Source organism: Barbus barbus (genome assembly GCF_936440315.1).
Source record: "Barbus barbus genome assembly, chromosome: 4".
NCBI lineage: Eukaryota > Metazoa > Chordata > Actinopteri > Cypriniformes > Cyprinidae > Barbus > Barbus barbus.
The window spans coordinates 15,727,949-15,745,038 of NC_136732.1; the positions used below are offsets into that span (position 1 = coordinate 15,727,949).

At 37.1% G+C, this 17,090-nt stretch overlaps 1 protein-coding gene across 1 annotated transcript in view; it reads left to right on the plus strand.

Moving 5' to 3' along the window:
- LOC306868679 (voltage-dependent calcium channel gamma-3 subunit-like) overlaps positions 1–14,901 on the plus strand; it is a 49,074-nt gene extending 34,173 nt beyond the window's left edge. The window contains exons 2-4 of the mRNA XM_079414967.1: positions 3,844–3,927; positions 12,100–12,240; positions 13,020–14,901. Of these exons, the coding sequence (XP_079271093.1) occupies positions 3,844–3,927; positions 12,100–12,240; positions 13,020–13,513 (719 nt within the window). The 3' untranslated portion in view covers positions 13,514–14,901. The remainder of the gene's footprint in view (positions 1–3,843; positions 3,928–12,099; positions 12,241–13,019) is intronic.
- The last annotated feature ends 2,189 nt before the right edge of the window (positions 14,902–17,090 follow it).

A 17,090-nucleotide genomic window follows, 5' to 3' on the forward strand; every position in this document is an offset into this window, starting at 1 on the left:
TATATATATATATATATATATATATATATTTAATAGGTTGTTTGCACATGACGTTATTGCTGTGGAAAATGCAGCTCGAGGGCAGGAAGTAATTTTTTCTCCATAGGAATCAATAGCAGAAACTCAAGATGCCTGTGTTTTGCGTTGTATATGAATGCTCAAATCGGTCAAACCGAGAAAACGCAAGGAGCTTTTATTGTGTACGAAAATGTGTTGTTCATAAAGGGGAAAAGTCAAGAAATTGACTGAAAAACGCAATGTGGAAATGTGGCTTGTAAACCTGCATCTGCGGTCGGTAGGAGCCGATCGGATAATGCTCGTGTGTGCAAATGTTTAATATAAGGTATAACATTAATATATTAAGATATTAATACAGATAGAAATAGATAATCCAAGGCTGCCACCTCAAGCATTCAGCGTGAGGCAGTCAGAAGTCACTCAATGCTAAACGACACACCTAGACACGATGTAAATAAGATATTATTTGCAGTTCAGAGAGCTTCATCGATTATAACAGAACATTGTGAGATTGCACTAAATTGAAGTGAGTGATAGCTTTTTAGTGATTATATAGAATCGCTATTTACTCGCTCTCTAGGCTTTAAACAAGGCATTCATTTCATTTGAATACTTTTGCTTTACATGCTGCTAGGACCAAAGTACACAAACCCTGTATGCAGCAAAGTGTCAGGAATGACTGAAAATAAGAGAATGGATGAGCTATCCGTAGAAGTCCGTACTGTACTGGTTTAGGTGCTATAACAATAGAAAGGTATAAACAGAAAAACACAATGTTACGTGATCCTTATGTTATAAAGAGGAGCGATTTTTTAACTAAATTGAAATACTTGCATGCCACTGAAGCGGTGGATATAGGCTAAGCAACTTTCCCTGACTGCAATCAAGCTATTTTTTATGTATATAAAATATGAAGGATATGGGATATATGTCACTCCTGAAACTTTGCTGCATGTACAGGGTTTGTGGCCGTGGGTCCTGTTAGCAGCACGTAAAAACAACTTTTATTTATTATAGCCTAGAAAACGAGCAAATAGCGCTTCCATGTAATCACTAATGCTGTTTATTGCAATCTCACGGTTCCTTATAATCAGTGAAGCTCTCTGAACTGCAAATAATAGGACCCACTTTATATTAGGTGGCCTTAACTACTATGTACTTACATTTTAATTAATCATTTGATACAATGCACTTATTGTGTACATACATGTTCTTACATTGTACTTCTATTTTTAAACATACCTATATGTAATTACATTAATTTCTGTAATTACATTTATAATTACACTGTTGACCCATCCCTTAAACCTATCCATAGCACTTAACCTGTCCCTAACCTTACCCATATCCCACCTCAGTAACAGCAAAAGTGTTTTGCAATATAATATGAAGACAATAAGTGCATTGTAGTTGTTTTTTTTATGTAAGTACATAGTAGTTAAGGCCACCTAATATAAAGTGGGGCCATAATATCTTATTTACATCGTGTCTACGTGTGGTGTTTAGCACGGAGTGAATTCGGACTGGGTCACATTGTATCTATTTATATATGTCTTTATTAATGTATTAATAACTTATATTAAACATTTGCACACACAAGCATTATCCGATCGGCTCCTCCCGACCGCAGACGCAGGTTTACAAGCTTTTTCCTGCGTTTTTCAGTCAATTTCTTGACTTTTCCCCCCTTTTGAACAACACATTTTCGTACACAATAAAATCTCCTTGTGCTTTCTCCGTTTGACCGATTTGAGCATTCATATACAACGCAAAACACAGGCATCTTGAGTTTCTGCTACTGATTCCTATGGAAAAAAAATTACTTCCTGCCCTCGAGCTGCATTTCGCGCGTCATCAGAATGAAGTGCTTGCAAACAACCTATTATATTAAATTATTATTCAGTTATATAACATAATATTGTATTAATGTTATTAAAAAATATATTATATATATATATATATATATATATATTATTAAAAATATATAATAATTATAATAATAATACAAACTCTTACCATTACTGTTAAAATGACTAATTTTGTGATATAAAACCACCCAGCCCTACTTGCAAATGTAGTGCTTAGTTACAGGATTTTGTTCATAAAGTGCCAAAAAAAAGCACAAATTCGTAATTCTTTGTCATTGTACGTTGCAACCTTTTGGTGAAGTCATTGATTCATGGGGTGTTTTATAGTACAATTTTTCGATCTTATCCAAATTCAAATTATTTTATATCCGAGGACTCGCATCACGTTAAAGCCCTTCCCACTCAAAGCATAAATACGTCACAGCAGTCACAGTCACCATGACGATAACTGTCCCTCTCTCTGAGTCTTCATCGCCTACTCGTTTTCTGATCTCCCTCCATCTCCGTGTTATGAGCAGGCAATGTTTGTGTACCTGTGTGTGTGTGTGTGTGTGTTTGTGTGCCTGTGTGTGTGTGTTTGAGGGAGTGAATAGGGCTGAGTGGCCAGTCTGTCAGGTCACCTGTAGACAGTGATGGTGGGCTACGGCTGAGCCAGAGGGGATTTCTGAAGAGGCCCGAGCGCCCTGATTCACTCTGAATCATTGAAAGCCCTCACCATCTACCACAGAGAACTGTTCTGTCTCTTTCTTAAACAAAATGTCTAAAAGCATTTCACAGAAACAAACACAGACCCATGAAATCCATAAGTTGGTCTATGTGGCCTCATTAGGTGAAAGTTCAGTATTCATTCAGAGTCATAACCACATGTTCTTATTCAAAATGTTGGTTGATACATAACATTTGGTTGATCCGGTTGAAATGTCATTCTGTCCTTTTTTTCCTTTTGTAATTCTATCTATCTATCTATCTATCTATCTATCTATCTATCTATCTATCTATCTATCTATCTATCTATCTATCTATCTATTTGTTTTGTCATGCCATTTAATGTATTTCCAAGTTATTAAGTTAGATTTAATTAATTTATCATTTTTAAATGTATTTTCTTATATTTTTTCACAGTGTGTTTTGCTATGATCAAACTGAGCCTGAATGGATGCCAGTCACATATTTGAGAATATAAATGATAATTATATGATAAAAACAGAGGTTTAATGTTTCAATAATATCGGTCAAATGGGTTTTGATTTGGTCCAAGGAGCATATCAAAAGAATTTGAAGGGGAAATAAAAGGTTGATTTAATTTTTAATTATGTAAATGAAGAGGATCTCTGGAAGCACAAAAATATTTAACCAGACAATGAGGGGTTACATCTTGGAATACATCCATTTTAACAGTACTGTGCACTGATACTAGCTACAGAGAAGCTGATACATGAGTATTGCTTAAAATGGAAACATTTCAAACACAAACCGAGCATTTGAGCTGTGTACTCCTCCTTTAATGCAGCAGAGAATGTGACAGTATGTGTCAGAATGGTTTCCCCCTACATAGGGCGCATGTATCTGGTACGATAAACCTCTTCATTAGCCAGTCACATGTTACGCCAGAGGGCAGAAGTGTTATTTTTGTTCATTTGTCATCTTGAGCGCACAGCCAAGTGAACAGGGGTTGTCAGTGAATGCACAAGACAGCATGCATACATGCACATACGCACACACATATACACATAGCAAACAGCTTACTAGGACTGTGCTCATTGACCTGATAAATGCATAAGAAAATGCTGCAAAATAAACACACCAAGACACGTTTACTTTTGTATTTACACATAAAATGGACTCCTGTAGTGTGTGTGTGTGTGTGTGTATTTGTATGCGCTCCAACACACGAAAAAAATAGACTAATGGTATTTGACTCTCTCTGTCCTCTGCTCTCTGTTCTTCATGGCTGCAGGAACATTTCGAGGTGTCTGTAAGAAGATTGACCACTTTCCGGAGGATGCAGATTATGAGCAGGATGCAGCAGAGTATTTACTACGTAAGTCTATCAAAACAACACACATCAGGGGCGTTTTCTCCGAGGAGGAAAGGCACTTCTTCAAAATAAATTGGATGAGAAAATTATCAAATCTAAAAAACAAATATTTCAAAATATTATCTGAAATATTGTCTAAATCACTCATTTTTATGAAATAGCACCGTCCAACAGTGATACCAGCAGATAAAGGGGAGGCAGTGTCTCTTTTGGCTTCTTTTGGTTCTCATTGAGTTCCTATAGCGTGACGTAAATGTAAGGGCAAGGGGATGGTAAAATTGCCTCCACGTCACTATGATTGGCTGGTGATGTTGTCAGTGCAAAAATACCCACCTAGTGTGGCCCACAAACTGCCTTAATTGGTCCAAATTGTGGAAACTGTCTAATTACAAACAATAGACTCAAACAACAACCACTCGGACAACAACCAACTATCAAAAATCTCATGTTTTCCTCAAAAATATTAAGCAGCACAACTGTTTCCATCTTTGATAATAATGAGAAATGCTTCTTGAGCAGCAGATCAGTATATTAGAATGATTTCTGAAGGATCATGTGACACTGAAGACTGGATAATGGTTGCTGAAAATTCAACTTTGATCACAGGAATAGATGACATTCTTGCAAACATTTAAGTAGAAAAGGGTTATTTTAAATTGTAATAATATTTCACAATACTACAATTTTTTTCTGTGTTTTTTATTAAATAAATGGAGCCTTGGTGAGCATAAGAGGCTTCTTTTAAACATTCATAAATATTACAGACCCTTAACTTTTGAGCGGTAGTGCAAGCATACCGTAATGTTATAGTATTGGTTGCATATTGCTACTTTAAGATAAAACTCTGTTCACATATAAACTTCAAATGAAACATGAATTTATACTGGATTAAAAACTCAAACACAGAAAGAGGACTCTGAACAAGTCCACCACACTCACAGTCACAGCTCCCCGACTGCTACGGTCTCCCCCGCACATCTCAAATGTCTCACAATCACCCAAACTAATGATATGCATAGAGAAGGGTCATATTGGTCAGATGGATTTTTCTCGTTTAGCCCTGCTGGGTTTCTTCAGTTTCTGCAATGACCTCCACACTTTTACCATCTTATAGATTAGGTGCAGCGTGTCTTGAAATTGCTTGGTGACTGAAGCTGAACAAAGTAGATGCACGCATTCAAGCATGTCATGGTTTATGCTTAGTGATAAATCATGCTTACCCAGAAGCCTTTACACTGTCATGGCCATTTGGTTGTACTATTTAAGTGACATCTTTTTTAACTGGCTTCCCTGTGTAAATTTGTACATATTCTTTGAGAATATTTGTTCTCTCATTTGTGTTTTTCCTTGTGTGTCAGTTACATTATTTACGATGAGGTGCCCAGCAGTTCCCTTTGATAATGAACCAGCCACACCTTAAAGGGATACTTCACTAATAAATGAACATTCTGTTATTGTTTACTCAACCTCATGTCATTTCAAACCTGTAAGCTGTTATTTGTCCTGTGGAACACAAAAGTAGAACATTTTTAGGAATCATTATGCATGAATGAACATCACTGAGAAAACTACTCTAATGGTGCGGCATCAAACTGGACTGGTCTTTTAACTTTTTATTTGTTTTAATTTCTATTCATCCCCTGTCACTCACCCACCCACATTAATTTATTTAATTTTCCCTCTGTTCAATTAAAAATGTGAGGGGAAAATGCAAAAATTAAAGTAGCCATGATTTCTCAGTGATGTGCATTTATCAAAAAGCAGCCAAATCAATCATGTTTCATTTAAATAAATATGTGTGGAGAGGGAATGCTCACAATACTGCTAATGACCCATAAATACACCCTGGACATCAGTAATTAGACATTTTACATTAATAGGCATTTAGAGGTACAATTATAAATTATAATGTTATTTGCATAATAATTATTTAATAATAATGGTTTTTAAATTATATACACTTTCAGCGAATATACTGGTTGGAAACATGTTATTTCTGATATGTAAAATGTATAATGGGTTAATTCCCAATGTTAGTGTAGAATGTAGTGATGTTCATCTTTTATAGATTGTTTTTTAACTTTTCCTTCATATTACGATGTACAATCAAGTGTAATGGATTATCGAAAAAAAAAAAATAGGGCAATGGATATCGAGATGTGGGCTTTCACTCAAACAATTAATAAAATTAATGCAAGCTTGTAGCTGATGATGGATAGATGGGGTCTTATGCATATTAATGGTGTTTTCACATATACAGGTATTACACTTTAAAGGGACAGTTCATCCCAAAATTAAAATTTTGTCATTAATTACGCACCCTCATGTCGTTCCAAACCCGTAAGACCTTCGTTCATCTTCGGAACACAAATTAAGATATTTTTGATGAAACCCAAGAGCTTTCTGTCCCTCCATTGACAGTAAGGAAACGACCATGTTCAAGACCCAGAAACGTAGTAGGCTGCAGAGACTGACTGGAAGAGAAAAAAATGTTGAATAAAGTAATTATTATTGTTTTCTTTGTTCAAAAATATTATTCTTGTAGCTTCATAAAATTAAGGTTGAACCACTGATATCACATGGACTATTTTAAGAATGTCCTTACTACCTTTCTGGACCTTGAACGTCTCAGTTGTGTTGCTGAGGGTGAGAAAGCTCTTGGATTTCATCAAAAATATCTTAATTTGTGTTCTGAAGATGAACAAAGGTCTTACATGTTTGGAACGACATGAGGGTGAGTAATTAATGACAGAATTATAATTTTTAGGTGAACTATCCCTTTAAATGAACCAAACCCAGTTAAGTTAAAGTGAACCAAAAAGTGAACAATCTGTAAGTAACCTCAGTATTTTTGGTGTTCAAAGAGGATGCAATGGAAGCACGAAAGGACCTAAAATGAACTATACTCAGACCACCTCCTGAGGTTTGTGGGTCTGTTCAGGGGGATCTGAGATCATTTGGGTGTTTGAGTTATGTGATTTTAATTCAAAATAAAAAAAGTCAAAAAGAAAAATATACACAGATGAATCTTGGATAGGATTTAATATTTTTATACAGACTTTAAGGCACTTTTTGTGTTTTTTCAGATGGTGGCTTCAGATGGTTTTTGTATGGAAAGGTGTAGAGAGTGAAAATTGTTTTTAAAAAAAGACTTTGTGTTCTATGGGGAAAAATACAAGCATATGGGTTTGGAATGACAAAATGTCATTTTTTATTTTTGGATGAAATGTCCCTTTAACAAAGAGTCCAAGAGCAGCCTTCCACACTTTAGCTTTATGGAGAGACTGGTGTGATGTGAGATCTGACTGCGTGTAAACAACAAACCACAGCAAGCGGGGTTTCTGCCAATAACTATTTACTCTAGACATCTCAGACTGAAGTTTCATAGGGGGCGAGTCTAAGATGATCGGTGTCGGCATGTTGACTGTTTGTACAATCGAGAAGCCACAGATACAGACATCCTACCCAGACTTTAAGGGCAAGAAAGTCCTCTGCGTTACAGCTCCATTTGCTGCCCTGTTCGTAGTGCTATTGGCATGTCATTCATCAGAACAATGCAATGAAATACATTCATGAGCACTACAAATATACATTTCTGAGCAAAAGAAAAGAGAGCTGATTTTGAAGGGAAATGCAGTTGAAAAGCTTTGCCCTCTGCCTTTGATTCTCTCGATCTTTATCTGTCTCTCTCATGGCGTACTTTAGTTGCCCTTGAGATGGCTGTTTCTCCCTGTGAGCGTTGTTCTAATTTTTCTGTTATTCGTTTGAAGCAGAGGGCTGTGTCCTCTGGCCTAACATGCTCTGCATGCAAGTTCAGACGGGCATTTCACATTCTGCCCTGCACATCTTTGTGTACAAAATGCCCACCGCACAGACTTCAGGGGATTCATGAGGCTGATAACCTCGACTTGTTAACCAGAGAGGCCCGTCCGTCCAGTTTTCACACTGAAAGGTCTCAGCCAAGCACAAAACAAATGTTTCAGTCGTCCCACAGAGGTCTTACCCTACATAGGTCTTACCTGTCAGCAAGAGGATGGACCCATCAAGGACGCAGATGTCATCCTTTTTGTTACATGCTAATGCTCTGTACAATCCTCCTCAATAAATATCTCCCGTTTCCAGCTGTAATTAAGCACGGCTCGGCCACTGATCCATTTTTCAAGGATGGCAGGAAAATTGGATGATGGAGGAGTATTTTGTCTTCCCCTGGGCATGAATATATTAATGAGGTGTGTCATGGGAGACTGCTGATCCACAGAGGAGAGAGAGAAATGAAGGAAAGAGAAGGAGAGTGACATTTGTTAGAGAAAGACAATGAAGCCATAGTGCAATTTTCTTCACAAACAACTTACCAACTGATCATCAATGAATGTGTTGACCTGAACATCTGCTTAATGATCAAACGACATTTAAAGTAATCAGAGATGGTTCATAAATGGTTAAAGCAAAGGTTTTTGCTCGTTATTTATCAGAATAGGCCATTTAATTGAAATTTCAATTGGAATGACAAAAAAATGAATTAATTAACTGCAATTCAAAGATAGTCAACACAGTCACGCGATGAGATTTTAGTAGTTTTGCAAGAAAACAAATAATTTTGTCATTTATTTTGACTTATTCTGACATTTAACCCCCATAAGGGCTCGCCACAGCAGATAATCCGCATATTTATTTGTTTTACGGTGGATACCTTTCCTATTAATTTTGCTAGTTATAACTATTCACTCCATGATATGTACAGAATACATTTTTTACATTTATCCATTTAAATGGTCAAAAAAAAAAGTCTGCCACATGAATTTCAGATATTATAGAAATAAATATGTTTTGGTATTAATTAGAGCATCCTTGCAAATGAAGTGTACCTCCACCATAAATGTATTAATTTATGAAATATAATGAAAATATATTTATGAAATATAAAAATTGCATATAAATCAGTGTATCATTCCAAAAAACTAAAAAGGAGAATTCAGCTTAAATTTTCGTTTTTCGTTCAGGGGTAGACAGTTTGAATATTCGATTTCTACACGTGGTCTGGAATTAAGCATCCCTTTCTGCTGATTGGTCAGCCGAAGATCAAACCGTGCCGTCATCAGTTCTTCTGCAGTACCACGCAGCAGTAGTAGTAGCAACAATAGAACAATAGTCCTCCACTGCTGCAGTTGTATGGATTCTTAATGCATTTATTGCAACTATATTTAATCTTTTTTCATCAAACAGACTAATGAATAGCTCGACACAACTCATACCGTGGCAGAGTATAGACAGGGCTTTCTTCTGTGTAGACCAGCGGTTCTTAAAGTGATAGGGGGTCCGTGAAATAATTTGCTATAGCCTTATTTCAGACTGTAAAGTTGCTTTTTATATCATGATACATAGGCCTACTGTGATTTATTCCAAAGTGAGTTATATGATGCATTTAATGTCAAATAATCTAAATGAAGCCTTTTAAAAGACAGGTATTCACTGTGGTTCATGTGTGTGCCATGTGCCAGAAAGATGCTCAAGGAGACCGAGACATGCTAAAGCAGCACATTCTGTTGTTCTCTTTATTTTTCAAAGGCATGAAATTTTGTAGTTATTTTGAACGTACTGTTACACAAATAAAAATATACATCATTTTACCATACGACTATAAATGACAGAGTATTAAGTTATTTCCCCTCAATGGGGAAAAATCCAAGTGAACAAAAAGGAGCTGGGGCTTTCAATATTAAATCAAAAAACGAATGAGCAAATGATGCATGGATTTATATACAATTTACATATTTCAAATATATATTTTCATTATATTTCATAAATTAATACATTTATGGTGGAGGTACACTTCATTTGCAAGGATGCTCTAATTAATAACATATATGTTTCTATAATATCTGAAATTCATGTGGCAGACATGTTGTGGTGTTTGGATAAATGTAAAAAATGTATTCTTCTGTACATATCATGGAGCGAATAGTTATAACAAGTCAAAATGAATAGGAAACGTATCCACCGTAAAACAATCATTAATTTTTCTACTTTCAATATTAAATCAAAAAACAAGGATTTATATATTTATACAAAGACAGATTTTTTAATCAGCAATTCATACTGAAAAATGAAATATATATTAAATGTCTTAAATTTAAATTGAATTTCATTGAATGCCATTCCTTTTCTATTCTGCAACCTCATTTTTAAATTAAGGAATTAAAATGTACTTTTAAAGACATTCTAAATTCAGTTCTGACCCACAACATTTTGCATGACTGTGTAACAGTTCTTTCTTCAGGACTGGACAAAAAAAAGAAAAGAAAATGCATGTAAACGTGATGTTCTTGCATGATTGCTCAGTGATTTGCATTGTTTTTATAAAGAGTTGGTTTACATAGCTACCAGTGTTTTGTTGTTTATATAAAGATCACTGTCAGTTTTTACATGCACTGGGGTAAAGGATAATGTATAGGCTAAATTTCAGGAAAAACTAAACTGACATATTTTCTTATCACATTCACTTGTCATTTCATCTGTAGAAATGATTGCCCCTCTTGTCCAAAAATATTTATTTCTTAGAGGAGAGGCGCTCAGAAGGGCAAATGCTGCAGCGCTGCGGTATGCATAGCAATAGCGTACTGATAAGGGCAGTCAACTAGGCTATTGACATTGATCCTGACACTCTCAGACGCCCCTCCTTTAGCTTTTATCCTATTTCTGAAGAGGCTGATCAAGCTTGATCTGAGGCAGAGTGAGGGAGCGAGGAGTTCAGCCAGTCTGAGAAGCCTCGTGTGTGCTGCGTTTTCTGATCCAGAAATGTTCGCAAATAATTGGAAGGACGTACGAAGCATTTTGGACAGATGCTGTCTGTTGCAGTGCTCAAATCTGTGAAGACTTAACTAAACACAGCGCTTCAAGGAGACATTCTTTCTCCAGAGCACCATCAGATGGTTCGCTCGGGATGAAGTATATCTATGCCGGGTTATTAGACCAAATACCTCTGACGAGACTGATTTACACCATAAATGAAAAAAACCTATGTGTACCATAAAAGTCATTGCATCTGTAAATCTAAAATGAATAATTTACCAAAAATGTCATCATCTATTCACCAACATGCCATTTTTTTCAGTGGAACATAAAAGGAGTAAAATGTCTAGGTTGATTTTGGTTTCAACACAGCAAACTATGGCATATATATTTATGCGTATACATAAAGTAAATTGACAATCACAGAATTATAGATGTATATTTAAGAAATAAAGTATGAGAGGACATCATATTACAAATATTTCTAGCTAAAGACCATTTTAGGCATGACACAGTGGAGCAGACTCTACACTATTATTCAAAAGTTTGGGGTCAGTATATTAAATTGACCAAAAGTGACCAGGAAAATGCTAAACAAACAAACAAAAAAAAGATATTCTTATTGAAAAAAAATATATATCAACAAATATATTAAGCAGCACAACTTTTTTCAACATTGATAATAATGAGAAAGATTGTTGAGTACCAAATCAGCATAATAGAATGATTTCTGAAGAATCATGTGACACTAAACTTTTGAATGGTATACTCACAAAATTGCACCCCTTTGAGTGCATAATTTAAAATGCTTAATATATAATAAAAATATTAAAGACAATACAAAATTTTATTTCAATCTGACATTCTTCCCTTAGATATAAAATATATTTCCTGACATTTTAAATATACGGTCAATTTATATTGCACAAAAATACCTCATTACCTTAAGGAGGTATTTCTATCCAGTCTAAGCCTTAAATTTATTTTTGTTAGTGCCTAGTGATTTTTTACTTAAATAAAATGAGCTAATTAAGATGTTACCACTTACCTAGATTCACCCTACATAAAGTCATTTCTCTCCTTTTTTACATTTTAATAATATTTGGCCAGTATGTGTGCTGTGCAGTGATAAACAGTAGCTGGTGGACAGGTGTTTGCATCGTAGATGCAGTATATTGTTTATTTTAGTACAGTTTGCCTCCAACTAGCATCCAATGCTCTGTTTTCTAAATAATCAATTTAAGCATACATTTTTGAATATGATGACTTTTGAATATGATCTGTCTTTCACATAAAAAATATTTTCTGACCCTTTATATGGTGAGTTTCCCTCTGTACTATTTACAGTGACACTAATGTGGTTGGGTTTGCTTGTATCTCCCTCAGGAGCAGTGAGAGCGTCCAGCATATTCCCCATCATGAGCGTCGGGCTTCTGTTCATGGGAGGTTTGTGTGTGGCTGCCAGTGAGTTTTACAGGAGCAGACACAATGTCATCCTCAGTGCTGGAATCTTCTTTGTCTCAGCTGGTAAGAGATTAAACCCACTGCATTAGTGCCAGCGCACTCAGCCTGTTTATATTTTTAGCTTTAGCATACTTCCGTCTTTCCGAACCGCAGTCAGTTGTCCGAACCAGGGTTTCCCCACAAGACGGAGATATGGTTGGGTTCAGAATACAGCATGTTGAGAATGGATTAGTTCACAGACAGGTTAGGATGTCGTCCTCCCCGTAAACTCCGCAGATCCGTGTTGACTTCGCAGATTAACTCTGATTATTGACAAAGGAAATGGATGGGCCGGCTCGAGCAGTGTAAACAAACAGCAGGCCAGCATATTGACCCACTGCTGTAGTTCTGGCCAGGGAAAGGGTGACAGATCCTCAAACAGAACTGCATGTCAAATATTTAGAGAAGACCCCATTAGGACCTCATGAGCACATAAATGAGCCCAACTCCCTCCGTTACAATTGAATTATGATGAATCAGTCCTTATGATTGCAGCGAACGCGCTGCCGATGACAGAGCGTTGCTTTGTACACAACAATGCGCTTGGAATCACCTCGTCCTATTGGTTATGATCTAAATATTTGACGGCAAACTGCTAATTATTTACCCTTCAATATGATGGCGATGATAAAAAGTTAATTAAAATGTTTAGATTGTACTTTTTTTCTGTGTTCCGCATGCCTGATAAGTGATGCATTCTTGTGTAATGATATGGAATGATGAGCCACAGCTGCGTGCTGAGCCGTAACTTTCTCTCTCTCTTTTCTCTCTTGCCCTCTCCTCTGCTGTTACTCCTCACACAGGCCTAAGTAACATCATCGGCATTATCGTGTACATATCCGCCAATTCGGGCGACCCCGGCCAGAGTGACTCGAAGAAGAGCTACTCGTACGGCTGGTCCTTCTACTTCGGCGCACTCTCCTTCATAATGGCTGAGATGGTGGGCGTGCTCGCAGTGCACATGTTCATTGAGAAACACCGGAAGCAGCGCACCAAGTCCCGCACTGAGCTGATCAAGAAGTCGGCCTTCAGTCGCATCCCTAGCTACCGCTACCGATTCCGCCGGCGCTCCAGCTGCCGCTCCAGCGAGCCTGCCTCTCGTGACGCTTCGCCCATGGGTAAGAGTGGGTACACGGGCCCCGCTGCGGCAGACATCTCCATGTACACCCTGTCCAGGGATCCCTCCAAGGCGGCAATGGGTGCCTTGCTCAACTCCGAGAGGGAGTTTTTGCAGGCTCACAACTCCAACGCTAAGGACTTCAAAGATGCGGCCAACAGGAGGACCACTCCAGTCTGAGAGAGTTTAAGCACAGAGGAAGTGCCACGGCCAAGACGTTACAACCACAGACTTGAGCTGGACCCCAGCAGGAAGAAGAAGAATTCACTCGAGGCCTGCAGGGCTATAACCCTCTTTCTATAACATTATATATAAATATAGATGGTAATTGTTAGATCATTGGTGCTTCCTTTTAATCCTCATTTTTCAGTCATTGTTTCTGTCGTTTCACCTGACTCACTCGTCCCTCCCCCTAAGGGCTACTCGAGTAGAATGCTAGTCCTCTCCTCAATGTCATTTGTTCTGCGACTGGAGTTCCTGAAGTGGTAGCCCAGCGAAACTGTGAAGCCCTCTGAGGGGGAGGATTGTAACGCTTCTGACAGACGAACCGAAAGGCTGTCCCGATACTCGCCTTATGCACAGCTCAGTAGCCCATAGCTGGTGAGTGCTGCCTCACACTCACAAGATTGTATACATTGTTGGTTTCTCTCCCGGGTCGGAAATTGAGCCCACAACTAGTGCCACTGTCTCATGCTGATCACCCCCCACTCATCCCACCTACACGCTGCCCACAAGTTACTTGGCCGGGCTCTGCATGCCATCCACACAGTTCTGTTATTTTTTTTATTTTTTTTTACGTTTACTCCCATTATTTCCATTGCAAAACCCCCTGCATAAACTTTTATAACAGGGTTAAAATGCTTGTTATTAAATATGATCTTTTAGCCCACCAAAGTTTTTTGGTATTACATGGTTTTCATTGAGATTTTAATGAGTTACAATTTTCTGTGATTTACAATGAGATATCCTTGATAAGAGGTTTACTGGAGGCTCTTGTGGTTATTAATATGGATATTGTGGTCATTATTATATTTTTATTTTTTTCATCTGTTAGCGAAAGAAAAGCAGTTGGCTGCCAAATGTAGATTTCTTAACTGTCTATAGTTCAAATATTTTTGGATAAAATAGTGTTCATACATTTACCAAAAGCTGTGCATCAAGAGTTTATAAAAGTCTGAATGTTATGAAATCAAAAGGAACTGCCCTGAGTACTTGGACCATTCACATATCATGAAAAGACAAGCCTCTAAATGGGCTGATGGGATTTTCAGGTTCTATACACAATAACAAAACAACAACAAACGCTATGCTTATGGACATGCATACAAAACTTATTTGGAAATATATACCGCTCATTCTATCTACATTAATGCTACATCAATGCTATACTGAATTTAACTACAAAATATAAATGTATACTGTAATTTAGTTGCTTAGTTAATGTTATCAATATCATACTGAATATAAACTCCAAGGGCTTTTGGTTTTCAAATAACAAGCATACAAGGGCTTTAAAGAAGTTCAGCCAACAGAGAAAACAACAGATCTGCCCTTAAAAATAGTTACATAAAAAAAAATATATATTATTTACCATGTATGCAAAACACATCCAGATGTGATAATAATGATATAATGTATACAATAAGTTTTCCTTCGCATCTGTCACAATTATTAATCCCCTTGTCAGTTAGGTAGAGATGGAAGTAGATCCTGGAACATCTATAAAAATTTAGTTTTTCCAGAAATTCACCTCATTTCAGAACACCCAAAAGCTGACGTGCATGTACTTTAGCCTCCAGATTCATGCAAGCCAGTCATTCATCTCCAGTTTTATTTCATTCATCTTACCGAAGTCATGCTAGCGATCTGCCGCCTCACTGGGAATATTACTGTAAATGTTGCCTTTTATTTGGATCCACTTTATGTTGTGAAATTGTGCTGTTCTGGGTCCAAAACTAAGCTTTTCATATTTGAAGGAGTCCACCGGAGTGCATTTGGGCACAGTTGAACAGTTTAACCCTTCAAGTCTCTCTCAGAGCACCTAGTGCCTGTCTCTTCTGCCCTCTCCGAGTGCCCGTCACCGGGTCTCTCACTTTCGCTTGCTTGCTCCTTCATTTTCATCACAGCCTCGCATCAGCTCCTCTTACCAGGACTGTTATTGCTCAGCCAATCACATCCATAGAGTCTTAGGCCCTGTCACTCACCACTTAGGCCTGCAACATTGTGTATGTGACCTCTCAATGAAAACAGCAGTCTCAGCTTGAAACATGCTGTAGAAAAAAAGCACACCTTTTAAATACAGTAGTTTACATCAATAAAGATAATAGTCGGAGAGATATTTAAAGATTTAGAAAAATAAAGTCAGTTTTAAGAATGCCAACAATGCACTCTTTGTCTTCTTCACAAAATGTGTGCAAACTGACCTTCAAATTTGAAATAATGAGGAAACAAGAGCATTGATGTATCATAACTACAGTGTATTGGTTCAGAATCAGGGATGGAAGAATATTAAAGTCAACATGAAATCAAAATTGACCCAATTTACTTTCTTAATACCCATTCAAAGTCTTATCGGTGTACATTATTCCAAAGTAATTAATAAAAGCGTAAACTGTTTGATTTTCCTTTTCATCTGATATCAACAGGTCTCCAGGCTAAATAAATATTACATACACTACAATTGTTATGCTAAACTATGCTGAATAAATTTTTGTGAAACATTTTCATTTTTAGAATTTATGTTGCATAAACATTCTGTTGTGAATGTGTATCTTTAGTGACGTTCCTAGTTCACTTTGAATTAAACATAATTGGAAAAATGACTCGTGGTTCAGTGAGGCAGTGAGTTAAAGGCTGATTTGTGGATCTTTTTGACTGACGCTTTCAAAAGAACCACTCTATAAGAGTCATTTGCTCTTGAATCAAATATCACGGCTCGTGCTGTGAATGAAACTCTGATGTTATCTCTGAATTCGCCTTTTCACTATCTATGACAACTGACAAACAACAAACCTAATGTTCCAATCACATGCATATGCAAAATCTTATGCAAATTCTTGGATCTGATTTGAACTTTTAGTGTACTGAAATATTTTAACTTTTGCAACTATACTATATGCAACTGCCCAACCAGATGTTATGCATTTTAATCAAAACTATGAGTGAGGTGAGAATTATAATTACAAAGTCAGAAATAATTATTACATTTTGAAAGTTCTGTGCAAAGTGCCTCTCAGAGGGAGAAATGCAACAAACATATGGTGATGTTATTATTGATAATGTTAATTTTTTTTTTTGCATTTAAAACTATTGTAGCCCCAGTCTGGAGTCTTGAGGAATCATTTCATGTTGACTTTAACAATGAAGGCACATCCATTCCGTGTGTTTGCAAAACAATGGCATCCTGCCTCATGATGTTTAACTGTTATTTATCTATCTTGACTGAGAGATCATGTGTGCCAGCTAAAAATGCCCTATCTTCATACATCAGAAGATAAATCCTCCACAGCGAAAACTGGAAAAGCATCTAAAACATTTTCTTACTAAAAAGCCATTCATCATCAGAGGCTGTGGTAAGAAGCTTCGAGAGTCACCGGGAAACATTTAAGTGAGTCGCATGCACACGAGGCACAGGTAAGACATTCATCTAGCGCAAGTGCTTGTGACAAGAGGAATGAGTGAGAGCTATCTGGGCAGTTCATCAAGCCCTCCTAGAAGGGCAGGGAATTTAGTATGCCAGAGAGAGCACAGCTTACCA